The 25,898-nt window shown below is 46.8% G+C and overlaps 1 protein-coding gene across 6 annotated transcripts in view; it reads right to left on the reverse strand.

The window, feature by feature from the left end:
* Window positions 1-13,687: 13,687 nt before the first annotated feature.
* KIAA0319L (KIAA0319 like) overlaps window positions 13,688-25,898 on the reverse strand; it is a 97,275-nt gene continuing 85,064 nt past the window's right edge. For all 6 annotated transcript variants that reach the window (XR_015155722.1, XR_015155721.1, XM_086378866.1 and 3 more), the window contains 5 exons: window positions 23,649-23,791; window positions 22,692-22,814; window positions 21,915-22,005; window positions 20,757-20,848; window positions 13,688-14,937 (listed from right to left, as the gene is read on the reverse strand). Coding sequence is in view for 4 of the 6 variants with exons in the window: in XM_086378866.1 (XP_086234992.1) it covers window positions 14,750-14,937; window positions 20,757-20,848; window positions 21,915-22,005; window positions 22,692-22,814; window positions 23,649-23,791 (637 nt within the window). In the remaining 2 variants the exon portion in view is untranslated. The remainder of the gene's footprint in view (window positions 14,938-20,756; window positions 20,849-21,914; window positions 22,006-22,691; window positions 22,815-23,648; window positions 23,792-25,898) is intronic.

A 25,898-nucleotide genomic window follows, 5' to 3' on the forward strand; every position in this document is an offset into this window, starting at 1 on the left:
TCATAGATGAGGAGCCCCAAAGGGTAAGCAAATACATGAAGAGGTGTTCAAACTCATCAGTAATCAATGGATTTTTTTGTTTAAAGAACTATCACTTTACATCTAAGACTTGCCAAAATTAAAAGGAAAAAAAAGGATAATGTCAACTGGTGCTGGTGATATAGGGATATTAAAACCCTTATATATTGCAAGAATAATTGTAGAACTGTATCCCCATTCTGGAGTCAATCTTGGACGTTAAGTTAAAGAAGTTTGGTAGATTTTACAAAGAAGTTTACCCTTTCCTCTTGTTAAATAAATGATTATTATTAAATGTGTTTGTTTTTCATTATTTATGTCCATGCAATTTTTATCTTTATTCATTTGCCAAAATACCTTGATGGATTTTTCTAATGTTGAACCATCATCCCTGCACTCCTTGGTGAAATCCTAATGTGATTTATATGCAGGATTAGATATATAACCTTAGCAAGGTAAAGATAATACCTTCCATTCCTAGTTTGCCCTGAATTTTTCTTTAAATTTTAAATGTGTTGAGCTTACCAAAGGCCTTTTTTTTTCTTTCTGCATTTAAAAAATAACACTCATCTTACTTTTCTGTCTTCATTAATGTTGTGAAGAACATTGAATGCTTCTTAAATTCCTTGGATAAACTCTTGTTATGTTTACATATTTTGGCTAACTAATATCTTATTCAGTTCTGTTTTTACATCAATAGTCACAAGTGACTATATTTTTTCTCTCTGAATTATCTTTGACTATGTTTCTCTTTGATTTCTCATCTGATTTTGGAATCACTGTTAGAAAAAGAAATAAGCAAGTTTTATTTTTCCAGTGTGCAGAACAACTTATATAGAACTTATATTCTTGAGAGTGTAGTCAAACCATAAAAATTTTTTCTACTTTTTGGCCATGCCATGTGACATGCGGGATTTTAGTTCCTCAACCACAGGTGGAACCTGCACCCTCAGCAGTGGAGGGGCAATGTATTAACCAGTGGACCACCAGGGATGTCCATATAACATTTTAATTGTTTTTTAAATTCCTCTAAAGCGATTTTGATTTAATGCCATTTTGGTTTATTTAATGCTCATTCATCTACTCAGGTTTTTATGTCATCAATTTGGATATTTTGGTAATTTTCTTAGTTTGATCTATATGTTCAGGTTTATTAGCATATGTTTCATAATTCCTTCTTCCATTCTATATTTGTTATTGTTTGCATTTTCTCTTTTTCCTGATATGCCTTCTTTTTAACAATTTTTATTGGAGCTGATTTACAATATTGTTTTAGTTCCTGCTGTACAGGGAGGTGAATCATATAGAGCTACTTGTTTTAGATTCTTTTCCCATGGATGCTCCCACGTACAGAGTATTAAGTAGAATTCCCTGGACTATACCCTAGGTCCGTACTAGTTTTCTATTTTACATAGTATGTGTATGTCACTCCCAATCTCCCAATCTATCCTTCCCCCCCTGTAACCATAGATTGTGTTACACACCAGTGCCTCTGCTTCTGTTTTGTGAATAAGTTCATTTGTACCATTTTTAAGGATTCCATGTATAAGTGATATATTTGTCTTTGTCTGACTTACATCACTCAGTATGACAGTCTCTAGATCTGTTCGTGTAATAGTGATGTTGAGCATCTTATGCTTTTTAAACATCTGTATATCTGCTTCAAAGCAGCGTGTATTTAGATCTTCCACCCATTTTTTGACTGGGTTTTTGTTTTTTGTTACTGAGCCGCATGAGCTGTTTGTATACTTTGGAGACTGATCCCTTGTTGGAGAAAATGCAAGCATTTTCTCCCATTCTATGGGCTATTTTTTGGTTTTATGTATGATTTCCTTTGCTGTGCAAAGCTTTTAAGTTTAGTTATGTCCAATTTGTTTTAGTTTTTATTTTCATTAATGAGATGAATCAAAAAAAATCTTGCTTCAGTTTATGCCAGTGTTCTGCCTGTGTTCCTCTAAGAGGTTTATAGTATTCAGCCTTACACTTAGTCTTTAATCCATTTTGAGTTTGTTTTTGTCTACAGTGTTAGGGAGTGTTCTAATTTCATTCTTTTACAAGTGGCTGTCCAGTTTTCCCAGCGCCATTTGTTGAAGACTGCCTTTTCTCCGTTGTATATTCTTGTTTCCTTTGTCATAGATTAGACCATAGGTGTGGGGGTTTATCTCTGGCCTTTCTACCCTGTTCCATTGATCTGTATTTGTCTTATGTCAGTACCATGCTGTCTGATTACTGTAGCTTTGTAGTGTAGTCTGAAGTCAGGGAGCCTGATTCCTCCAGGCCCACTTTTCTTTCTCAAGATGGCTTTGGCTATTTCAGGTCTTTTGTGTTTCTGTACAAACTGTAAAATTGTTTGTTCTAATTCTGTGGAAAATGTCAATTTGACATTGAATCTGTAGATTGCTTTGGGTAGTACAGTCGTTTTGATGATACTGGTTCTTCCAATCTAAGAACATGGGATATCTCTCCAACCGTTTGTGTCATCTTTGATTTCTTTCATCAGTATCATAGTTTTTTGAATACATGTTTCCCTCCTCAGGAGGGTTTATTCCTAGGTATTTATTCTTTTTGATGCAGTGGTAAATGAGATTGTTTCATTAATTTCTATTTCTCATTTTTTATTGTGTGTAGTAATGCAAGAGATTTCTGTGCATTAATTTTATTTCTGTGTACTAATAAGTTGTAAAGTTTGCAACTTTACCAAAATCATATGTTTAGGATTTTCTATGTATAGTCTCATGTCATCTGCAAATAGTGAAAGTTTTTACTTTTCACTTTGGATTCCTTTTATTTCTGTTTCAGTTGCCTTGCTAGAACTTGCAAAACTATGTTGAATAAAAGTGGTGAGAGGAGACATCTTTGTCTTGTTCCTGATCTTAGAGGAAATGCTTTCAGTTTTTCACTGTTGAAAAACGGTTTGACAAACTACGTGCTCTGGGTTTGTCCTATGTGACCTTAATTATGTTGAGTTATGTTCTCTTTATGCCTTATTTCTGGAGGGTTTTTATCATAAATCGATATTGACTTTTATCAGAAACCTTTTCTGCAACTCGAGATGATCATATGGTTTTTATTCTTCAGTTTGTTACTGTGGTGTATCACATTATTTGTGGATACTGAAACACCTTTGCATCTTTGGGATAAATCCCACTTGGTCATGGTATATAATCCTTTTAATGTATTGTTGGATTTGGTTTGCTAGTATTTTGTTGAAGATTTTTGTATCTGTGTTCATCAGTGATAATGGCCTGTAATTTTCTTATTTTGTGCTATCTTTGTCTGGTTTTGCTACCAGGGTGATGGTAGCCTCACAGAATGAATTTGGGCGTGTTCCCTCCTCTGCAGTTCTTTGGAAGAGTTTCAGAAGGACAGGTGTTAACTCTTCTGTAAATGATAGAGGGCCTTCCTGGTGGTCCAGTGGCTAAGACTCCATTAACTCCCAGTGCGGGGGACTCAGGTTAGATCCCTGGTCTGAGAACTAGATCCCACATGCCACAACTCAGTGTTTTGTAGAATTTGCCCGTGAAGCCATCGGGTCCCGAATTTTTGTTTGTTGGAAGCTATTTTAATCAGTTTAGATTTCAGTACTTATTGGTCTGTTTATATATTTTATTTCTTGTTTAGTCTTGGAAGATAGTACCTTTCTATGAATTTGTCCCCCTAGAAGAAATGGACAGATTCATAGGCATATAATTGCTTGCAGTAGCTCTTATGATCCTTTATACTTGTGTGGTGTCAGTTGTAACTTCTTTTTCATTTCTAATTTTATTGACTTTGAACCCTCTCCCTTTTTTTCTTGATGAGTCTGGCTAAAAGTTTATCAATTTTGTTTACCTTTTTAAAGAACCAACTTTTCATTGATCTTTTCTGTTGCTTTCTTCATCTCTTATTTCTGCTCTGATCTTTATGATTTCTTTCCTTCTACTAATTTGGGTTCGTTTGTTCTACTCTTTCCAGTTGCTTTAGGTGTAAGGTTATGTTCTTTGAGATTTTTCTTGTATCCTGAAGTAAGGTTGTATTGCTATAAACTTCTTTCTTACAACTGCTTTTGCTGTGTCCCATAGGTTTCCGAACATCATGTTTTCGTTGTCACTTTGTCTCCATGTATTTTTTTAAATTTCTTTGGTGACGCTTTAGTTTCTTAATAACATATTGTTTTCTCTATGTATTTGTGTTACAGGTTTCTTCCCAGTAATTTATTTGTAATCTTTTAGCTTTGTGGTTGGAAAAGATGCTTGATATGACTTCAGTTTTCTTAGATTTACCAAGGTTTAATTTGTGGCTAATATATGGTATATCCTGGAGAATGTTCCAACGTGCCCTTGAGAAGAAAGTATATTCTGCTGCCTTCAGATGGAGTGTTCTAAAAATATCAATTAAGTTCATCTGGTCTAATGTGTCATTTTAGGCCTGTGTTTCCTTATTTTCTATATGGATGACCTGTCCATTGGTACAAGTGTTAAAGTTGCTGTTGATTTTAATGTTTTGTCTCATAATGAGTATTGCTTACTCCAGTTTTGTTTTGGTTTCTATTTTCATGGAATACCTTTTTCTATCCCCTCACTTTCAGTTTGTATGTGTCCCTAGCTCTGAAGTGGGTCTCTTGTAGACAGCATATATATGGGTCTTATTTTTGTATATATTCAGCCAGTCTGTATATTTTGGTTGGAACATTTAATCCATTTACATTTAAGGTCATTATTGATATGCATGTTCCTATTGACATTTTCTTAATGGCCTGGGATTTGTTTTTGTAGGTCTTTTTTCTTCTGTCTTCTTTTCTTGTGATTTGAACGACTACCTTTAGCACTGTGTGTGTATGGTAGTTTTTTGGTCTGCCGTTCCCACGAGGTTTTGATATAGCAGTCTGTATATATACAAAGTTGTTTTAAGTTGGTGGTCTCTTTGTTGCCTAGAGAAGTTCCTTCGGTGTTTGTTGTAAAGTGGGTTTGCTGGTGCTGGATTCTCTTAGCTTTTGCTGTTCTTAAAGCTTTTGACTTCTCCATCGAATCTGAATGAGAGCCCTGCTGGGTAGAGTATTCTTGGTTGTAGGTTTTCCCCTTCATCACTTTAAATATATCATGCCATTCTCTCTTGGCCTGTAGAGTTTCTGCTGAAAAATCAGCTGATAACATTATGGAGACTCCCTTGTATGTTATTTGTTGTTTTTGATCAGACTTATCTTAAAAATCTTTCCAAGAACTATCACTTGGTTTTGTCAGTCTTCTCTTTTCCATCTCTGATTTTATAACTATTTTTCCTCTCCCGTTTTTTTCCCTTGCTGTTTTTTCTTTTTTCTGTTGCTTTAGTCCTAAATTTTTGGGTTTTAAAGAGACTTCATATTGAGTCCTTCATATTTTTTACTCATTTATGTGTATCAGTAGTCTCATATATTCCTATTTTATTAAGTTATAATTTGATACTCAAAATTCCTTAGGTTTAATCAGTAGAAACAATACACGCTTATATAGCCATATATAACAATTTATCATCTATCTATCTCTCTTAACTTGTGAGTTCATATCAATTCTTCCAATTTGAGTTCAATACCTCGGGGTTCTTTCCGCCTCCTTTTTCACACTCATAAACCTTTTAAGAGTTACTCAAACTAAAACATGCTTATTTTCTCCTTGGTTTCTTTAACTGTCATCTACATCTTCTAATAAGATGTAGTCTTTGCAACTCTACCATGTTGATATTTTTTAGAATTTTGGCTCTGGATTGTTAATATACTTCATTGTTTTCTTTTCCTTCTCCTTCCTCTCTTTTCCCATCATCTCGATCTTCTTCAACTTGTGTTATGTCCCAATAAACCCAGTAAGTTGAAAATATTTTAAGTCAAGAAAGCATTTATCATGCCTAACCTCAACATCATAGCTTAGCGATTCTACCTTAAAGGTGCCCAGAACACTTAAATTAGCCTGCAGTAACTGGGCAATACCACTTTCTTTTGTTTAGTTGCTAAGTCATGTCTGACTTTTTGCTACCCCGTGGACGGTAGCCTGCCAGGCTCCTCTGTCCATGGGATTTCCCAGGCAAGAATATTGGAGTGAGTTGCCATTTCCTTCCCCAGGGAATCTTTCTGACCCAGGGATTGAACTCTTTTCTCCTGCATTGCTGGTAGATTCTTTGCTGCTTTGCCACTGGGGGTTGTACACAAAGCCTATTCTATAATAAAGTGTTGACTATCTCATTTAATTTACTGAATATTGTACTGAAAGTGAGAAACAGATGGGCTGTATAGATATAGAATAGTTATAATGTATCGGTTGTTTCCCCTTCTGATGTGGCAACTGGGAGCTGTGGCTGCTGCCACTGCCCAGCATCGCAAGCAGGTGTCCTGCATATTGCTCGCCCAGGAGAGATTAAAATCCAAAATTCCAGTGACTTCCTTGGTGGTCCACTGGCTAGGATTTCACCTTCCAAAGTAGGGGGCACAGGATCAATCCCTGGTCAGGGAGGTAAGACCCCACATACTTTGTGGCCAAAAAACCAAAACATAAAACAAGTAATATGGTAACAGAGTCTAAAGACTTCAAAAATTGTCCACATTTTTTTAAATCTTCAAAATAATTTTTTAAAAAAATACAAAATTTGATAGTTTCTACTGAATCTGAATCATTTTTACATCATCATAAAGTTGAAAAATCTCAAACCGTTTTAAGTTGGAACCCATCTGTACAAATTGTGCCAAATAATTTATTTGCTCACTCTTACTTCCTATATCTTTCCATGTCTAAATTTACTTTTCCTATTTTGTAGAATTTTTTAAATCGTTTACTTTTGGGTCTTTGCTGTGCAAGGGCTTTCTCTAGCTGTGGCGACTGGCGGTTCCTCTTCATCGCAGTGTGCGGCTTCTCACTGCAGACCATGGGCTCTGGGCGCACGGGCTTCCGTGGTTATGGTGCATAGGCTTAGTTGCTTTGTGCCATGTGGGCTCTTCCAGGCAGATTCTTGACCACTGGGCCACCAGGGAAGTCTTTTTCATATTTAACCACTTCTTCTAAGTACATTTTAAGTGGCCACCTCATGCAAAGAGTTGACTCATTGGAAAAGACTCTGATGCTGGGAGGGATTGGGGGCAGGAGGGAAAGGGGACGACAGAGGATGAGATGGCTGGATGGCATCACCGACTCGATGGACGTGAGTCTGAATGAACTCCAGGAGTTGGTGATGGACAGGGAGGCGTGGTGTGCTGCGATTCATGGGGTCGCAAAGAGTCGGACACGACTGAGCGACTGAACTGAACTGAACTGAACTGATTGGAAAAAAAAATTTGAAGCCTTGTATCCCTGAGAATATTTTTTTTTCTACTTTCATGTTTAAGTTTGTCTTGCTATAAATTCTGAGTTCAACTACATTCTTTTCCTTCAGCATTTTGGAAACATGATGTCTTTTTTTCACCTGAGGATGCTGATAAGAAACCTGATGTCAATCTGTTTCTTGTTCTTTTGTCATTGATCTGCTATTTCTCTCTGGGAGCTTTCAGGATTTTCCATTTTCTTAGATGCTCTCAATTCTCTTACTACAATGTTTATGCTATGTTTTTCTTATTCATCCATAAGTTCCTTTATCTTTAATTCTCATCAACCTATTATTATTTCTTCAAATACTTCCTCGTCTTCTCGGACTCCCATTCATTCTGATGTCGGCACTTCTTCTGTGCCACTGTGCTGCTGTGTGTCCATCTGCTCTAACCCTCCCTGCTTCCTTCTGGTAGAGGCCCGTGATGACACTCCAGCTAACGGGTCTTAACCTCTATGTGTCTATCACATTCATTATATTTTAATATTTCCACTTGGTTCTTGTTCCTGCTTCATATTGCTAGTATTTCCCTGTATATTGACTTTGCTTTATTTTCAATTCTTGGTTAGGCAGTATATGAAGTTTGCTGTCTATGGGGGCCAGGGTTTGGTTATTTTTGGCCTGTGAGCTCATGTCCCTTCACAGCACTAGCTCTTCTGCCTGGGAGTATTTCCGGGGGAAAGGGCAAGGCCAATTCTGTCCCTTCCAATTTCGAAGGGAAGGTAATGGCCTCTGGGTACCTCACGGTCACTGTCCACCCCTCCACCAGCAACTGTTTTAAGATTCCTTTCGGAGCCTTGGGAAGAAGCAGCAATTCCTAATTGTCATTTCCCAATGCTGGGGCTTTGGAGGGAAAAAAGTTTTAATCCCAAGAGCAGCTGCCTAGCCCACTCTACCTCTGGCAGAGCTTTTGTGCTGACTCAACAGTGTGCCTCTTACACCAGTGACTTGGCTGCGTCTCGGGTTCACCAAGAGTAGACATCTCACTGATGTCCCACATCCTTTTACAGTTTCTGATGACCTTCAGTGTCCTAGGGGTTCTCACAGGATTTGGGGAGATTTCTTGGTTTGGTTTTTGGTGGTGGTCCCTCAGATTTATGCTCCTTTCTAATGTGTACAGTTTTTACCTCATTGTCTTCATTTGAATCAAAGCCCCCGGTATTATTTTTGCTGACATTAATTTTCAATCTTTGTGTGAATCCACCTGCAATGTGGGAGACCTGGGTTTGATACCTGGGTTGGGAAGATCCCCTAGAGAAGAGAAAGGCTACCCACTCCAGTCTTCTGGCCTGGAGAACTCCATGGACTGTATAGTCCATGGGGTCGCAAAGAGCTGGAAACGACTTAAGCGACTTTCACGCTGTATTTTAGGAGTCTTTTGTGAATGTAGTTTCACAGTTTTATCCAATCTGTTAGCTTTTGTTTGGAGGTGGTAGTGGTGGTTCCTTTAACATCCAATCTGACTTCTGTGTATTAAATGATCAGATCTTTAATGCTGCGGTCTTGCCTCTATTCTTGCTTTCTGCTTGGTTGACTGAAGTGTGGCTTTTTTTTTTTCTTTCCTCTTGTTTGTTGCTAAGTCGCTTCAGTCGTGTCCGACTCTGTGTGACCCCAGAGACGGCAGCCCACCAGGCTCCACCGTCCCTGGGATTCTCCAGGCAAGAACACTGGAGTGGGGTGCCATTGCCTTCTTCATTCCTCTTGTTTAGATGTTGCATATTCTAGTTCTGAATTCTTAGTGGCTTTCTCAGTATTTTTAACATGAACAGCTGACAAACTCTAAAGTTAATTGGCATTTTTACTGTCCTTCTATGAAAGGACCTTAGATTACTTTCAATTACCACCCTACCCCTATCTTAAATGTCATTCACTGTTCAGTATTTTAAGTCCATATTTTTATTTTTCCCCCAAGTAACACTACCTGAGAGCTTACTAGGCCAGATTCCCTTGGAGTGCCAGCTCAGCTCAGCAGTGACTAAATCCTCCTCCCCTCTTCAGCTGGCATTTTCTTTGAGAAGCCACCCCTTCCACATCCCTGGCTCGGTCAGCCTGTGCTAATTTCTGTGTTCATCACAGGTACACTTTCGAGGGCATACCAGCCACTGTGCTAGGAGCTAGAGGTGTGGTGCGTAAAATGGCACAGGTGCTTCTGGAGTGCTGAAGTGGACACTGCCTTTCCAAATAAGAATATGGTACTTAATAGTTCCAAAGAGAACCATGTTTAACAGTGATTCCTGCTTTTGATAGACATAGCCTGGGGTTTTGGAGCTGCAGTAGGGATAGAGTGGTGGTGTGATTTCTCCGTGGCTGCCCGTCGTTGGCGTTAGTCACTGATGAGCACGTGCAGATCATGGACTCTCTGCCTGAGGCGCAGGTGATGGAGACTTGTGTTCTGTCTCCGTGTAACAGAATCAGCACGAGAAGAGTGTTATAAAACATAAGACGGCCCCACAGCTCGTGAACTTCTAAGCGAGTAGGAATGCTGTGAAGTGTAAGAGGTACGTGGGTCCCTGTAGGCCCAGATGTAACCCCAGGTTTTAGAGGGAGAGAGATGCTTGGCTGCTTGGACCTACTTGAAGGCTGGAGGGCACTGCCTGGGGAAAAGCTTAAACTGCTCTAATGGGATGGCACTTTAATCTGCTTTCATGCTTTAATTTCTGTAGCCAACGAATAAATGCCAAGAAAATCATGTGACTCAGATATTCCCATGATTTGATTCCCCGTTTTGGGCCCTACAGTTTGAACTGGGAGCCCAGGTCTGATTCCAAGTATATGCTGACGTTGTTTTTCTTACAGGTATTGGACTCCTTCAGAGATTCAGGGTGTGAGTGGTTACCTGCAGATTACAAAGATAACAACTTTCCTCCATGTGGCCATATTTCCAGTCGAATAGTAAAATGCTGTAGTCATTTTCAGCACAAAGTCTGAATTAAATACTTTTTGCACTGGATTTGTCCTGGCTTTTCCTTTTTTTGATCACAGAAATAAGTGTTTGAGAATCTCTTCCATTTTCTGGTCTACAAGATATGGTAACAACTGAGATACCTCTTGTCAACAGTCAAGTTGGAAGTTCCCCCACATACAGATCCAGAAGGTTAGGTTTCAGACTGCTACTGATTATTCCTCTCCATGCCCCTCAATTCCCAGACTACACACTATAGGAAATCGTACCTCTGACTCTGGATTCCGAAGCATGTTGCCGTATCCTAAGGGAGGACCTGAAGTATTAGCGTCTGCTCTTCAGCAAACAAGCTAACAAAACCCAGAGCATGTGACCTGGAACTGTACGGCCAAGACCGCGGCGGGCCTTAGCTCTCTCCAGCCACCCCTCCTGCAGCCCACACGGCTGCCGCGGAGCCTCGGGCTGAGGCTCCTTTGTCAACCCTGGGGGCTTACTCAAGCCCAGGGAGGCCTGTCACAGAGGAGAGCCCAGGCCCACAATCTTAACACCAGCCATCACTTAAAAAAAAATGCTTTGGCTAGCACAATACAGTTCATTTCTCTCAACACCACCCAATGTCCACTCTGGTAGAGCAGCTATCTGCTAGACAATGGTTCAGGAAGCGGCTGCCTCCACCTTGGATGTCTCTACATGGCTATAGAGTCCCCCGAGGGCTCCTGCGTCCGGCCGGTAGGTGGAGGAAGGGCGTGAGGGTCACAAAGAAGTTTCTAACGGGTCAGGGTGGAAGACGGAACCTCTCTTCTGCCCACGTTGTGCAGAAGGCTGGAGGCGTAGTGAGCTTTGTGCCACAGAAACGGACTCTGGTTTGGGAAACTGCTGACCTCTGCCACACGCCACTGCAAGGGCTTCTCCCTGAGGTGATGAAGAGGAACTGGGTGTCTGGGTATTTTCCTTGTCACCAAATCCAACTGGTCTGCAAAGCTTTTAGAGCTGCGCTGCTAAGGGCTGTCTGCCCCCTCGTCAAGGGTATGGTATGGATGCACAAATTATCTGAGGAATTAATAAAAGACCAATTAAATCACAGAAGCTTGTGAGGTGTGGGTTCTAGGCATCGGTGTGTTTGAGAAGTTGCCCAGGTTATTCTAATGTGCAGAGCCAGTGAGAACCACTCGTGTCGATACACAGGAATGTGACTGTTAGACGTGTGGGTTGAGGGGGACCTAGAGTGTAGCTTGGAAGGTTAGACTAGGGCACAGCCGTAACTTGCCAGCCAGAGTTTCGTATCTGTGCTGACAAATGGATAGAAGGCTGGCCTCCCCAGGAAAGGTAACTTTAGTTTTCTTCCTTGTGACCAAAAAGGCCTGATCAATTAACCTCCAGTGTCAAACCTGACAACTCAGAGAGCTCCCCAGGATGGAGGGGGGTGGGGCTTTACCGGTTTGGCAGCACTTGGACACAGAGGCTCACACCCCATCTGGGCCTTTGTGGGAGGCCTGAGCGTGGACAGCCCCAGCTCTGGTACTGAGATACTGGGTATTAAGTAGCCACCATCAGCACCAACCACAGACTGGGGGCTGACGTAGGTGAAAGCGGTTACAGTGGTGGCATGGGTTTGACCAGAGGCTAAACAGGGACCCTTGAACCGCAACACAAATTCCACCGAGGAGTCACGGGCCTGAGCCAGGCTCCCCAAACCCTCCTTCCCAAGGACTCATGGCTCTTGATGGCATACAACTTCTTTCCAGACCTATCTGTCTTCAGAGAGCAACTCTTGGTGTGTGTGACCACCTGTTCTGGCTCCTTTCACTGAGCAGATGGGCTGAAGGGAAGCTGGAAGAACCGGAGTCTCCCCACTTTCCTCCCATAGAAGGCCGGCCAGCGCCACAGCCTTCCAGCCCAGCAGGGTTTTCCTCAGTGTCGCTTCCTAGTGACTAAGGATTCTCTCCACACACAGCACCTGCAGGCTTTGAGAAACGCGAGGATGCCCTCTGCTGGCCTCCCTTCTGGCCATTCTAAATAGAAAATGTAAGATGAAGGTCTTTGAGGGTGGAGGAGTATTTAGTTTGGTCAAGGCAGGGGCTACCAGGCTCCTGAAATTCAGTTATTTCAGAAGGGTTTCTTTGGGGTGACAGGTTATGTGGAAGTAGCCTCGCTCTCCCTAAGCCAGCCCGAGGATTTCTGCCTCTTTCTTGAGTCAGGCAAGAACAGGGGCATGGCAATCTTCTCAATGCAAGACCCCAAGCCAGGGAAGCAGCACGGGTTTCTGAGTTTTGTTCCCTTTTTTGGTAGGAGTAGGGAATGATAAATTGTTATATTCATCTCTGAAACAGAGATAAAAATATATCCTTCAATGAGCCATGGGTGAAATAAATAAGACGTAGCAAGGAGGCCCAAAGAAAACCAGAAAAAGCCAGTAAGTTTTCAAGTCCTGTAGCTCTTTGGTGAATCCCTCAAAGCTCTTTTAATACAACATCCTCAGCAAGTCCTGACCGCCTGCCCACCAGCGGCTCCTGTAGTCGGCTCTGCACATCCCAGCCCCAGCGCCCCCCGCAGATTCAAGCACCCACTCCTCCGGGCTTCCTTCACCCTAGCTCAAGACGGGTCAGCTGCCGCCCCCTCTTCCCGCCAGAGTGTGAGATTCTAGACCAGTGGTTCTCAAAGTGTGGTCCCCAGACGAGCAGTGGAGCACTCTGGGATCACATTAGAAAGGCAGATTCTCATTTCCCCTCAATCCCACTCAGTCAGAAATGCGGTGGTGGGGCCCAGCCGCCCGTGTTGTAAGGGTGATTCTGCTCTAGACCAAGCACAGCCTCCGCTGGGCTTCAGCTCCAATTCATTCACGGACAGTGTGTGGGCTGAGTTATTTCTCAGATGCCTCGTTTCTGCTTCTGTAGAAACAGAATCAGTATCCTCAGCAGGGGTCACCAATACCCTCACCTGTGCACAGGGCCTTGGGGAGATAAAGAGTTCCCTGGTCCTTCTCTCTCCTCCCTTTCCTGGAGTCCGAGACTGGACAGCAGCCTCCGTCCACCTGCCGAGCTCACCAAGCAGTCCCTCCAGCTCGGCACTGTCCTGGGGGCTGGGGCCAAGCCCTACTACTTTGGAAATCCAAGCGGAAGACCAGGGCCCCTGAAGGCCCACCTCGGTGTCGGGACCCTGTGTGTCCCCAGCTGGTCCACGGAGTGGAGACAGGGGCAGGAGCGTGTGGGGGTTGTGTGCGTGTACGTATCAATCCCGTGTTCACAAAAGGCTGAAGAAACAACAGACAACTCCCGTCCTGAAAGACAAAAGGAGCAGCTGGCCCGCAGGGGCCAGGCCGCCACTGAGGGAGAAGCCTGGCACTGCCGGCCACGTGCAGATGCCACGCCCTGACTGGCCCGGTGGGGGCGTCACAGGGACGCACGGGGCTGGGCCCCGAGCGCGGGCCAGCCCCGAGCACAGAGCGGCACACCCAGCAGGCAGGCACGCAACTGAACAGCAGGTTTAATCATCTCACGACAGACGGTAGGGCAGTAGTATAAACCAGAAGTTTCCTTTTAAAAAGCCATGTCCCCAAAGCTCCCACTCCTCAATACCCAGACGTCACAGCGGAGGGACCGGTTCCTCACGGCTGAGGAACAGGGCCAGAGGGATTCAGAGTCTGTTCCACCAAGCTCAAAGTCTTTCCAGGTCAAGGTTGCCTTGTGAGTAGCCAAGAGCCCTAGGAGGTGCTGATGCACACGCACTCTAACACATACACACCCCCACACATGCAGGGACAGAGAGAAGACACTCGGACAGACAGGCACGGAGGAGGCCGTGCTGGGGCAGCCACACACGTGTGCTCTCAGACCACACAGTCCAGTCTGTCTGTGGCTGTCTCCTCGGCACAGGGAGCACGGAGGAAGCAGTCAGGGTGGCCAGGAGGAAGGAGGGTGGCAGCCTGGGCCCCTCTCCTTTCCGGAAGCAGCCACCCCTCCCCTACTTGGCAGACTGTTTCTGCACTACCAGCTCACCGTCGGGGGTGAGGAGGGGCGCCACGTCCTCTGGGCCGAGAGAGAGGGCACGCTCCACCCCAAAGCAGAGAACAAGGAACATGCCCACAGGCAGGCTTCTGCGGCCAGGAGCTGGCGGTGCTTGTTTTTGTTCCCAGGGGTGGGGGACGCAGTCAGGCCTCGCTGTGCAGGTGCCCCGGCGGCAGCAGTCCTGCCAACAAGGAGCTGGAGAGGAAGCCAGGAGCTGGCAGTGTCCACCCTTGGAACAGGAGAGGGGTGCAAAAAAAAGGAGGCCCTGAGGTGAGGACATTTTGAGGGACCTACCAGACGGGTTTAAAGAGGAAACCTCTTCGTTCACAGCTTCATTCAGGGGTTCCTGGAGAATGTCTCTGGATTCAAGTACCAGCGGCTCTGGTTGTGGGTTTGGGGATGGAGTGGCCAGCAGAGGCTGGGAGAACAGCTGCCCTCCGATGCGGGAGGTAGGAGAAGCAGCCTGGCGATGCTCTGGACCCTGGCACTGCCAATCCCCACCCTGAGGAGACAGACCAGGCGGCTACAAGATCTCCTCGCGGGGGCTCCGGGCCTTCAGTGGGGTCTGCCCATTGGGCACAGAGCCGTTCTGACCGTGCAGGAGCTTGCCCTTCTCTCGGTCTGGCCACGTGAAGATGGCATCGTCACTGTCCAGCTCGGACTCCGAGTGCATCAGGCTGCTGCTCAGCGCTGGGCCTTTCTGTTTGACGCCTGCGAGGGAGTCAAGGATATGGGCGTCAGGAGCCGGGAGCTGCACCCTGCACCCCCCATCCCAGCCCGAAGAGGAGCAGAGCGACAGGGACGGTCACAGTCCTCTCCTGTGGGCAGGAGGCTACCCGAGTCCTCCCAGGCCTGGCTAGACGGAGCAGGGAAGCCTCAGGGAGTACTCTGCAGACCCACAGATCGGCGTCCACTGCAGATTCTCTGCCTCCAGCATCTATTAGCTTCGGTTAGTCCACCCAACGACATGCTCTTTTCTCTCTCCTAAATGTGGGGTGTTTCATCACGTCCCTTCACGCACAGGGCAGAGTTCTGTGGGAGGCAGGCAAACAAGGAACAGGCACTGATACTCTAGAGACTGAGCTTCTTCGCGGACCCTGGCTCAGCGTGGATGGACAGCACCTGCAAAGCTGCTGGCGCTGAGGACACCACCGTGCTCTGCGCAGACGTTTACTCTGGCTTCGCTGAGTGGCAACAAGCGGTGGGAGAGCAGGCGTGTGGCTTGGAGAGGCCTCTCCAAGCAGGGACTGGAGGAGGGACTATCCCAAGGCATCAGTTGGTCAGAGCACACAAATAAGGACCCGTAAGAAACACCTGAGGTCAGAAAAGATGCCTGAGCTTCTATAAGTCACTGCAGTTACGTTCTCTACTCGTCCTTAAGGCTGCAGAGGCCAGACCATACCACAAGGTCGGGTAATAACTTCAGGGCGGACCCCCACCCAGCAGCAAGACGGGTGCCCTCTGGCTGGTGCAAATACCACTCCAAGCAAATGCGGGCTGAGATGGCAGAACTAGGAGTACGAGTGGCCAGCATCGAGAATGCAGCTTGGCAGTGCTCTGGGCCTGGCACAGTCCACTCCCAGGACCTAACCTACCTCCTTTCTTAAAAAGGTGACCAGTCAGGTGAGCCATGTTTGAACCCTCACTCCCCAGCAACCACGCTCCCTCCCCCGGTCCCACCCCCAGTAAACACTGAGAGAGGCTCCTGAGACGACCGTCAGCCACTCTGCCCATTCCTGGCCAGACGGGCCGTAAGGCTGTGGATGATGAGGGCCTCGAGACTCTGACCACGCCCGGCACTCAGGAACCTCAAGCCCGCGGATCCTGCCTGTGTGCCGTCTGCCTGTGCAATGTGCTCTGGGGCGCAGGCAAGCTTACGCAGCTTGTCCACCTCAGGGCACAGTTCTGACACATGACTGCAGACAGTCACACCTTCCACTGACTCTCAGGACGGCAGAGAAGCAGGGTCGGAGAACAATGCAGCTTTGCAGGCTTTTCCAGTGTGGTGGGGACAGTGCTGACCTAAGAACCAAGACCAGGGAGGGTGAAGGGTCTCACAACTTCTGCTTTGCCCTATAGATGAAGTATCCCTTTGGGGGCTTTCTGCCCCCCAGCACCCAAGCACTCGAAGCTTCTCTTCTTCCTCAAAGCCCTTCTGGGCCATAGGTATGGAGGACAGGAGCCTGAGGTGGAGATGGGTTTCTGGCTCCGCAGTACACAGCACTCACCGCGGGGCCTCTCACGACCAGTGAGCTCTGCTCTGCTCTGCTTGGGGAACTGAGTGGAATTCATCCACTAAGCAATACTAGGGAGGACACTGCTACTATCAACAGGCGCTGACCACTCCCATCTCTGACTCAGCAATTCCATTCCTAGGTCTACACCTGCAGAAATCCATACATCTGTCCACCAAAGGACACAGACCAGAAGGTTTACAGCAGCAGCCCCCAGGGCAGCCAAAGTGCCCAACAGCATGCCCGACAAATGTGTTCCTACAAAGGGAATTATACAGCAATGGGAATGAGCACGCTGTGGCTCTGCCTAAGGACACGCGTGAGTGTCCTAAACACAACGCTGAGTGAAAGGAGGCGCACACTAAGACTGTTCATATCAGCTACTCCCAGACGCCAGTCAACTGTGGGGGCAGGGGCTGCAGAGAAGCATCGACCAGACGCCAACTGCGGGGGCAGGGGCCGCAGAGAAGCACACAGGGGGCTGGGGCTCCTGGGGGGCTGATCACACGGGCACATTCACTTAAGAAACACATTTTCTGTACACATCAGACTGAATCACTGGAAACTGCTGTCTTCTAGGTCAAAAGTCAAATTATCGGTAATTTTATACGGTTTGACCAAAAGCAATAGAAAGTTGTGAAAAGACTCAACAGGAGAACAAAACCAAATCACACCCCACCCCACAGGTGCTGACTGCAAAGCACGCCCCACAGCTGGGCTCTGAGCCCGGGCCCAGGCACAGGCGGGGGCCCCTCCCGTCCCGTCACTCCTCCTCCGGCCTCACCGCGCCCCCGGCACGGTGTCCACTTCAGCTCACTTCCACACACGTCAGGCTCCACAGACTGACTCTTCCTCAAGCTCAACTTCCATTCCAGACCGCACCCCTTTAGGTCCTGAAGCCACTCTCCGCATCCCACTGGCGGCTCTGTTCTGGCCTGCAACCACTCCCCAGCCGCAGAGCCCAGATCAAGAGCCAGGCCTGCTGGCCTGGTCGCATCCACCAGACCCAAGGGCCTCTCACCTCCCCAGCTAGACACCGCCCCCAGGAGAAGGGCCTGCGACCCTCGTCTGTCCTTGCCTCCGGGTTACCCGGGAGCGGCTGGCCACCTGCGTCCCCCCACCTCTCCCCGCAAGTCTGCCTTTCCAAACTGCCTCTTCCTCCCAGCTGTCCTCCCATCCTGCTTAGGAGAGGGATCTCAAGTCCTCTATGCCCGCCGTCCCCCTCAGAAACCTCACCTCCATCTTCTGCATCTCTGCCCGCAAACCTGCTCCCAAAACCCATCCACACAGTCCTGAATCTCCGCTCACTTTTACCCAGCTTCTGGAAGGACTTTTAACTCTTCAGGGCCTCCGTTTCCTCACCACCTACCTACTTCCTAAACAGACTGCGCTTTCACTTCAACCATCTGTCCGCTCGCCATCTACTCCAGCTCTTCAGGTGCCCAGAAACCTCTCCAGCACTGTCACTGCCATCACCGTCGCCAATTCTCATCTGACCGCGCTCTGGGGACGCCGCTCCTCCTCCTCCTCAGCTCCTCAGCCTGGCGCTTTCCTATGGACCCTTACCCCTCTCCTCACGGCTCCTGATGGCTCTCTGGGGATGCCGCTCCTCCTCCTCCTCAGCTCCTCAGCCTGGCGCTTTCCTATGGACCCTCATCCCTCTCCCCACGGCTCCTGACTGCTCTCTGGGGACGCCTCTCCTTCTCCTCAGCTCCTCGCCTGGTGCTCTTCTATGGACCCTCACCCCTCTCCCCACTGAGGGATGTGGCCCTCCCTAGCAGTGCCGGCCGTCTCCAGTATATAGCAGATTCCTACCCAGTCCTGTGCTGCTGCACTCCATCTCCCTCTTCTCTTACTGAAACTGCACCAAGTGTCCTAATTCTGGCCTCAGTGCTATCAAGTCTGTCTCTCGGGTTGGCAGTCGGCCTGGACCTTTCCTGTCCCTCCGGGACACTGACACCACGCTGTTCAAGCCATCATCATCCCCTCCTCACAAAAACCTCCTTGCTGGCTCCCACCTATAATCTCCTCAGTGAATGAAATGGCACAAAACTAATTTTCCTAAGCCAGCACTTTCGTCACCACCAGAAAAAATGCCTAAATCCTTAAGCTGACATTCAAAAATTCCCATAAACTCATCCCCACCCATCTTCTAGCCTCATTTTCTCAACCCCATTCACAACTGTTCTAAACCAAACAACCTTCCCCTGCATTTCTTCTCCAGTCTTTCTCGTTCACAGATGCTCAAAGAAGATGCTTGGGGACCATCCTTTGTGTCTCCTTTTCTCTCACACCCCTCTGAAAACATATCATGAACCTCAGCAAGTCTTCCCCTTAAGTGTATCTGGCCTTTGCTCTCTGTCTCATAATCTCTCCACCATGAGGGTGTTCTATCCAGTTTCCTCTCCAATTCCTTCACATGGCAGCCAGTTGTCTTTTTATAACGTAGATAAATCTAACTGCGCCATTCACACCTCCGTAACTCTCCCGACTGCTCCTAGAAGGAGCCCACAGCAGCGTCCCTGCTTACCTGTCCAGCCCTGTGCCACTCACCCCACACTCACCGTATCTTCCGCAAATGCCCCCTGCTCCCTCTGGCAGCTGGGCCTTCAATCAACCAGCTTGGCCTGCAATCCTATTTCTCAGAGCCTCTATGTGCCTCACTCTCCTTCTCGTTGACACTGAGGTCTCAACTTTAATGTTATTCTTTATAAATACCTTCCACTATCACATCTGTATATTTGTGAACTTGTTTGTTCAATGCCTGCGTGATATAAGCTACACAAAAGCATCATCTATTGAGTTCACCATAATATAACCAGCGTCTGGCTTAGGCCTGGTACACAGTGGTATTAATCCATACGCACAGATGAATAAGATACAGTCCCTACCTTCTTCAAGCGTATTATGGACTAGTAAAGGGACAAACAATAAGATAACTGATATAATACAGTGAGAGAAATGCCAAAACAAACACGCGGGAGAAGGAAGAGCGTGACTTTTAACTGGCAGGTTAAGGGTTGGATGAGAAAGTACTTTCTGGACAGAAACACGAACCAACGAATTTGGTTTAGAAAAGAGAGACATCAGCAAGGAGGAGGATCTCAGAAGAGCACACTGACGCAGGCGCACCAAGGCCACTAACCAACAGACCACAAGTCCCCGGAGGACCTCACGGGGTAGAGACCTCGCCACAGCAGCAGACACGGCCTTGGCGACCTCGGCGAGGGTGCTGTGCAACCTTTTCCCCTCTGGCCATCATCCTCAGGATCTCTGGGACGCTCTGGCGGTACTTCTGTGGTTCGCCAGCCCCCATCTCCGGACACTGCCCCACCGTGCTCCCGAACCGAGCTGCCTGGGTGCCGACAGCCCGGACTGCCTACGAGCCTTTATTTTCACCTCATGTCTCTCCTCCCTCACTACAGTGAGATTCCGAGGGCAGAGCCTGCGTCGGAGAACGCTACACAGTCCCCTGACAGCCTTTCTAATACCAAGCTTTAAGTATGAGAGATGTTAAACAAACATGTTGCAAAAACAATCAGGTCTACGTTCAGAGTGTTTGGGAACAGCTCTACACAGAGTCCAGCTCCCATAAGGGGACAAGGCCTATCCTGGGGCCTCCATGGTAAAAGGGAACCTCCCCAGTGACCGAGCTCAGACAGGAAGGAGGGCCCTGCACCTGCCCCGGGCCTCCTAACCCCATCACCAAAAGCTGTCTCCGTGCTTGTGCAGCTGGAAATTCTCTGACAGATGAGCCCAGCGCACCTGGAGCCGGCAGGGGAGCAGCCCTCCACGGCCTCTGAGATAGTCACGGAGCCTGCAGATCTACCTGACAAACACGGGAGAGGAGAAGACAGGAGGGGAAGGCTGGCTGGAACAGAGAGCCAGCAGGCGGACACTGGCTTTGACCTCTTCACAGCCTCACCCTGTCTGCTCAGAAAGGACAGACTGAGCAGGAAAAAGAGACCAAGGTCCTTGAGCTCAACCTCAGGGGCAGTTTGAAAAGCTGAACTCCAGGCAGCAACCCTAAGGGGAATGAGCAGGCAAAGGACAGCAAGAGGCTGAGCCCCCTCAGCACAGGGAAAGGGTAGCTGAGAAGTGAGCCCTGGAGCCCGAGCTTGTCCAACAGGCAGGTTCTGCCCCCACAGGGCAAAGCAGACCCTGGTCCTCATCAGGGAGGGGACAAGATGCTTTCCCAGCACAAAGAGCTGTTGGCAGCACACCCGGGAGGGAAGAGTGATGGTGGCGGCTCTTCATCTACTACGGGGTGGCCCCAGCACCCAGTTCCCAACATACCTGCTCGGGACGTTGGCTTCAGTTCTAGGCTTTCCTGATCCGTGGCATCCAGGATCTTGTACTTGCTTTTCCTCTTCGGTTTTCCTTTTTGCCTGAAAAACACAATCCCTGTCTCTGCTCAGGAAAGAGGGTCTGTGTGAGGCTCAGGTCACCACCCACAGGTGACAGCCAGACTCTGCACGTGGAGCCCGGATCCTGGGATGCTGCTTAAGGGAAGAGCTGCTTCTCCTTACTTCTCAGCTGGGAAAGGCAGCAACTGTGATTTGTTATTCAAATATTCCTCACCAACTTGGGAAAGGGTAAAGGAAACATTGTTATCTTGGACAGATTGATTAAAAATGTAAATAAAATGAAACGCCTATCCCTGAAGGATGGAAGGTGGAGGAAAGCTTAAACCAGCAATGTTGTTAATGGTGGTTGTCCTGGACTGGTGGGAATTTTTTAAAATTCTTTTAATTTGCTAAGTTTTATTGTGAGGTTATGTCGCAGCTTGCATTTCAGCTCTGCAACTTACTAACTGTATCCTTGGATGGATGACATCAGTTTCCTGAGAAAATGCTCTTATGCCTATTAAAAAAGATATTACCTATAAAATGTCATCATGATACTTGGCACACAGTAAACACAGAAGTGATACCTATTACTAAAAATGAGAAACATAATAAATATTTCTCTCAAATATTTTAAGACGAGATAGGAAGACTAGATGAAAAAAACTTGAAAGACTTAATCACGGCTAACCTAAGTCTATAATTACAAGAAAACATGCACGCACATGAATCTCAAATCGAAGGGGAGGCAGACAAATTAAGATTCCACGGGGAACAGTGGTGAGGCTGAGGTGTGGAGTACAAAAGCTCACACACCCTAGAGGCAGATGTAAGCCAGGCCTATGCCCCAGGCCCTCCCCATGCCCACTCAGCCACAGCCATGTTTTCCAGGTTGCAAATCACTGCAGTGACAGCCACTCCCTCCCTCAGGAGCGTCAGACGATAAGACCACCTTTTTGGGGCATGCTGTGGGTGGGCCATGTAATGGTGATGGTAAGAGAAAAATCCCAGGACTCAGGGTCCCCACGTAGATGGTGCCAGATACCTCTCTAATGAACAAATACATAATTAGAAGGCTGAACAAATTTACAGGGCAAGTGCATCTTACCTCTTACAACAACAGATTACAGTCCAGGACAGGATCCCCAAGGCAACAACAATGAGAAAGGAAGCAATGATAACATATAACACGCTCCACTCTGCCAAGAAAAACACAGTAGTAAGGGCGCTGGAGAGAGAGGCTGAACGGAGGGCTGCGCTGCCCAGCGGGGGCAGGAAACACTCCCTGAACAAAACGGACCCAGGGCTCCCCAGGGAAGAGGAGACCTTAGAGATAAAAGCAGCTGAAGTCTGAGCTTGGCTCTGAGACCCTGCAGCAGCGGGGCAGGCTGTAATGAGCTTCAAAAGAGGAAAAGAGGGGAATGGAAACCTACGGGCTTCCCTGGGGCAAAGCACACAGGCACTCTGAAAGGACAGGAGGCCGCACGGTGGGTCTGATTCATCTGCATTTTGTGGCCGGTCTCATTTACGCTTGTTTCGTTTTAAACAGCTGCGTCAGGGGAGCTCCCTGGCGGTTAGGACTTGCCACTTTCACTGCTGGGGCCTGGGTTCAGTCCCTGGTCAGGGAACTAAGAAACAAAGATCCAACAAGCCCCGAGGCGTGGCCAACAAACAACAAGAGAAAACCACAAACACTGCCTCAGAGCTTTCCTCTAACCTTGAGCAAGTGCGGAGGAAAGAAGCATTAAGTCCTCGGCAAACATCAAATACACAAAGTTCTTCTCCTCGCTTGCTCATCTGCCTTGGAAACACCAACACCCACCCACTCAACTCAGAGCCACAGTCAACGCCAAACCAGCTGGCACAGTCAAAGCAGGAAACTCACCACAGTTGCTGTCTCCATCCCTCAGCTGCACCTTGATGAAATTCTCCATCCAAAAAGGGTCACAGACACAGCGTTTGGTGAATGAATCACAGTGGCCATGGTCAGAGCAGTTCAACTGGCACGCTGCAAGTAGGAGGAGAGGGAGCAGGTCTACAGGAGTCAGAGCCAGAGAAGGACCACCTTCCGGGGCCCATGAAGACGGGATGGGACCCCCAGACCCACGCCTATGGTGACGTGTCCTTGAGACCTGCCCCCAAAAGCCTTTACAGCTGGCACCATGCCCTTATCACCATCATGGCTGGATACAACTGGAGCAGTCAGCAAGGCTCCAGACTGTTTTCACTTGCTGTTTTCCATATCAGCAGTTCTTAATCTTTCATGTCCCACAGACCTTCTTCTCAGAATAACTTAATTGCCAAGATAAAAGACATAGTATTATAGAGGAAGGCAATTATACTAAACATGTTTCTGAAGCATTTAAGAATACAAAACTTTGAAGATAACAATATATGTCTTTATTAAAATATTAAGTCATAAGATTATAACAGTGATAATTTTGAAGTAATGATGAATAAAAATGTTTTTTCATCAACTGGTATGATACAAAACTATTTGAATTTCTATTGCCTTAAAGTCACATGTTCTGCTAATACTACAGTACTTTGTAAATGAGGAAAAGAGTAAATTTCAGTCAGAGGCTCATGAAAACAAAGATGTAATTAAATTTTTTTCCCATTTGAACTCACAGCTCCTCTGAACGCTGTCTCAGGGGCCCAGGGACCCCAGGTGAAGAAGCTCTGCAATGAGTTGGGACTCTTTCATGATAATGGTAGTGGAAGAAAGCGATTATTTCCTTATTTCCAGAGAACCAGAAATGTAGCCCAAGGACAGCAGGGATGACAGGCGAGCTGTGGGCACTGGGCAGGCTCTCATTCCCAACTCCCCACAATTACTCACTGACAGTACTGATCTCCAGGGCTCTGAATATCAGAAAGTCTGCCTTCTGCTTCTGCAGCTCACTCTTGAGCATTGCTGCCACCTCATGGCCTTTGAAGATCTGGTGAGGAGGCTCATTCTGAACAAAAAATACCATCTTGGTGCTGCGGAGACATGCAACAGTATGAATGAGCTGAAGCTGTCAAATGGATAGCAGTAGCTACCATTTGCTAAGTACCTTCTGTATGTGCCAGACACTGTGCGAAGTACTACACACATTCTCCCAGAGCAAGTCAGTGAGAGAGGGGCTGCCCAGCACCGTCTCCATGTTACAGAGGACAACACTGGGGCTCAGAGGGGTTAAGTAGCTTGCCCAAGGTCACACAGTTAATTATGGCAGAGCCAGATCCCAACCCTGATATGCCTGACTCCAAAGCCTAGGCTTTTAGAAAAGCCCTAAGCTGCCCTAATTAACAAGACCTATTCCAAAAGGTAACCAGAGGTCAGAAACACAGGGATTTAGTTTTGGGTACATTCTGCTGTCCGCCTTTTAACAGCTAAGAGCCTAGTGATGTTGGGTTTGTGCCTATATCATCTATAAGACAAAGCACAGTGTTTTCTAAAATGTAAACTGCTGCACGGCATCAGAGCATCGTCTGCAGGCCAAAACATGGCCAAAATGATAACTACCGTGGCAGCAACAAGAAAAGGCTGGCACAATGGTGTGGCTGGTACAAGATTATGTTATTCTCTGTCCAGATCTGTTTACTTTCTGCCTGTCAACTTCTGTCCAAGGCAGAAAATGTTTGACCTCACTTCTGGGTGGCATGGAATCTGTTCACTAGGCCTTGGCCTCCATTTTTGGCAGCCTGCTTTGTGATTCCATGTTAGTCTCATAACTGAACTCTCCCAACCAGTGGGTCACACTGGGTTCATAGGTGCGCCCCCAGTAAGGATTCCCACTGCACACAGGGGCTGGGTGGGACCCAGGTATCCCAGAGGGCCTGGACCAGCTTCATTTAGTATAACTGTCTGTTTATCCCAAATGTGTGTGTATCTCAAAGTATCATAGAAACAGTATCATCTTCTATGTGTGGACTGACATGAAAGTTTGGGAAGTCCTTTCCTAAAAGACTTTTAAAAGTTCACTGTGTAGTAAGGCTAAAAATGGGGTATTATAAACTCCAGAATCAAGAAACAAATCTTTTCCATAAGATTTGTGGTCATTTCTCGTACTACATGTAAAATAGAGAACTAACGAGAACCTACTGTATAGCAAGGGAACTCCACTCAATGCTCTCTGGTGACCTAAACAGGAAGGAAATCTAAAAAAGAGTGGACTGTGACTGCCTAGAGGGGTGGGATGAGGTTGGAGGTGGGAGGGAGGCGCAAGAGGGAGGGGCATCTGTATGCCTACGGCTGATTCACGTTGATGTATGGCAAAAACCAACACAATATTGTAAAACAATTATCCTCAAATTAAAAATGAATTCATTAAAAAAAAAAAAGAGCGGATATAGGTTTGTGTATAATTGATTCACTTGGCTGCACAGCGGAGACTAACACAACGCTGTACAGGAACTATACCCCAATAAAAATTAATCTAAAAAAGATGTGGTCATTTCTCATATTTTCTCCTAGTTACCTAATAATTCACACTTATAGTTTCCATTTTTGTCTATACACAAATAACCCTCAAAGCTTTATCTCCTCTCCCCATGTCCCTCTTGAGTGACCAAATCTATACCTACAAATGCTTGCTAGAGTATCTACACCAGATCTACCACAGACATCTCAAACCCAACATGGTTCAAAACAGACTGATAATAATCATCAATTAACTCATTATGTATTAGGGACTACACACACATTATCTTATGTAATCTTCACCAAGTCTTCAAAATGGCTGCTAGAATTTTTACAGGTGAAGGATGAGTTTGGAGAGATACAGTCACCTGCCCACTGTCACAAAGCTGCCACTGACAGAGGCCAGGCTGCCTGGTGAGAGGCCCATGCTCTTTCCCGTCGTAATAACACTCTCTCCCTCCAATCATATCCTCCTCCTGAATTCCTCAGCAAAGCCCATCAAGGCCAAACCAGAAACCCAGATGCTTCTCTCTTCCTTGTGCCTCAGATTCAGTGACACAAGTCTGCAAGCAACCCCTTCCACAACGCTCTCACCCGCACTCTCACTGCAGCCTCACCACTGCTGTGTCCCAGCCAATTCCCACCAGCTTGATCGATCCCAGCAGCCAACTTCCTATTCCTATT

This window comes from Bos grunniens, chromosome 3 (genome assembly GCF_055505025.1).
Source record: "Bos grunniens cultivar Pamir isolate PY7600 chromosome 3, Bosgru_T2T1.0, whole genome shotgun sequence".
Classification (NCBI taxonomy): domain Eukaryota; kingdom Metazoa; phylum Chordata; class Mammalia; order Artiodactyla; family Bovidae; genus Bos; species Bos grunniens.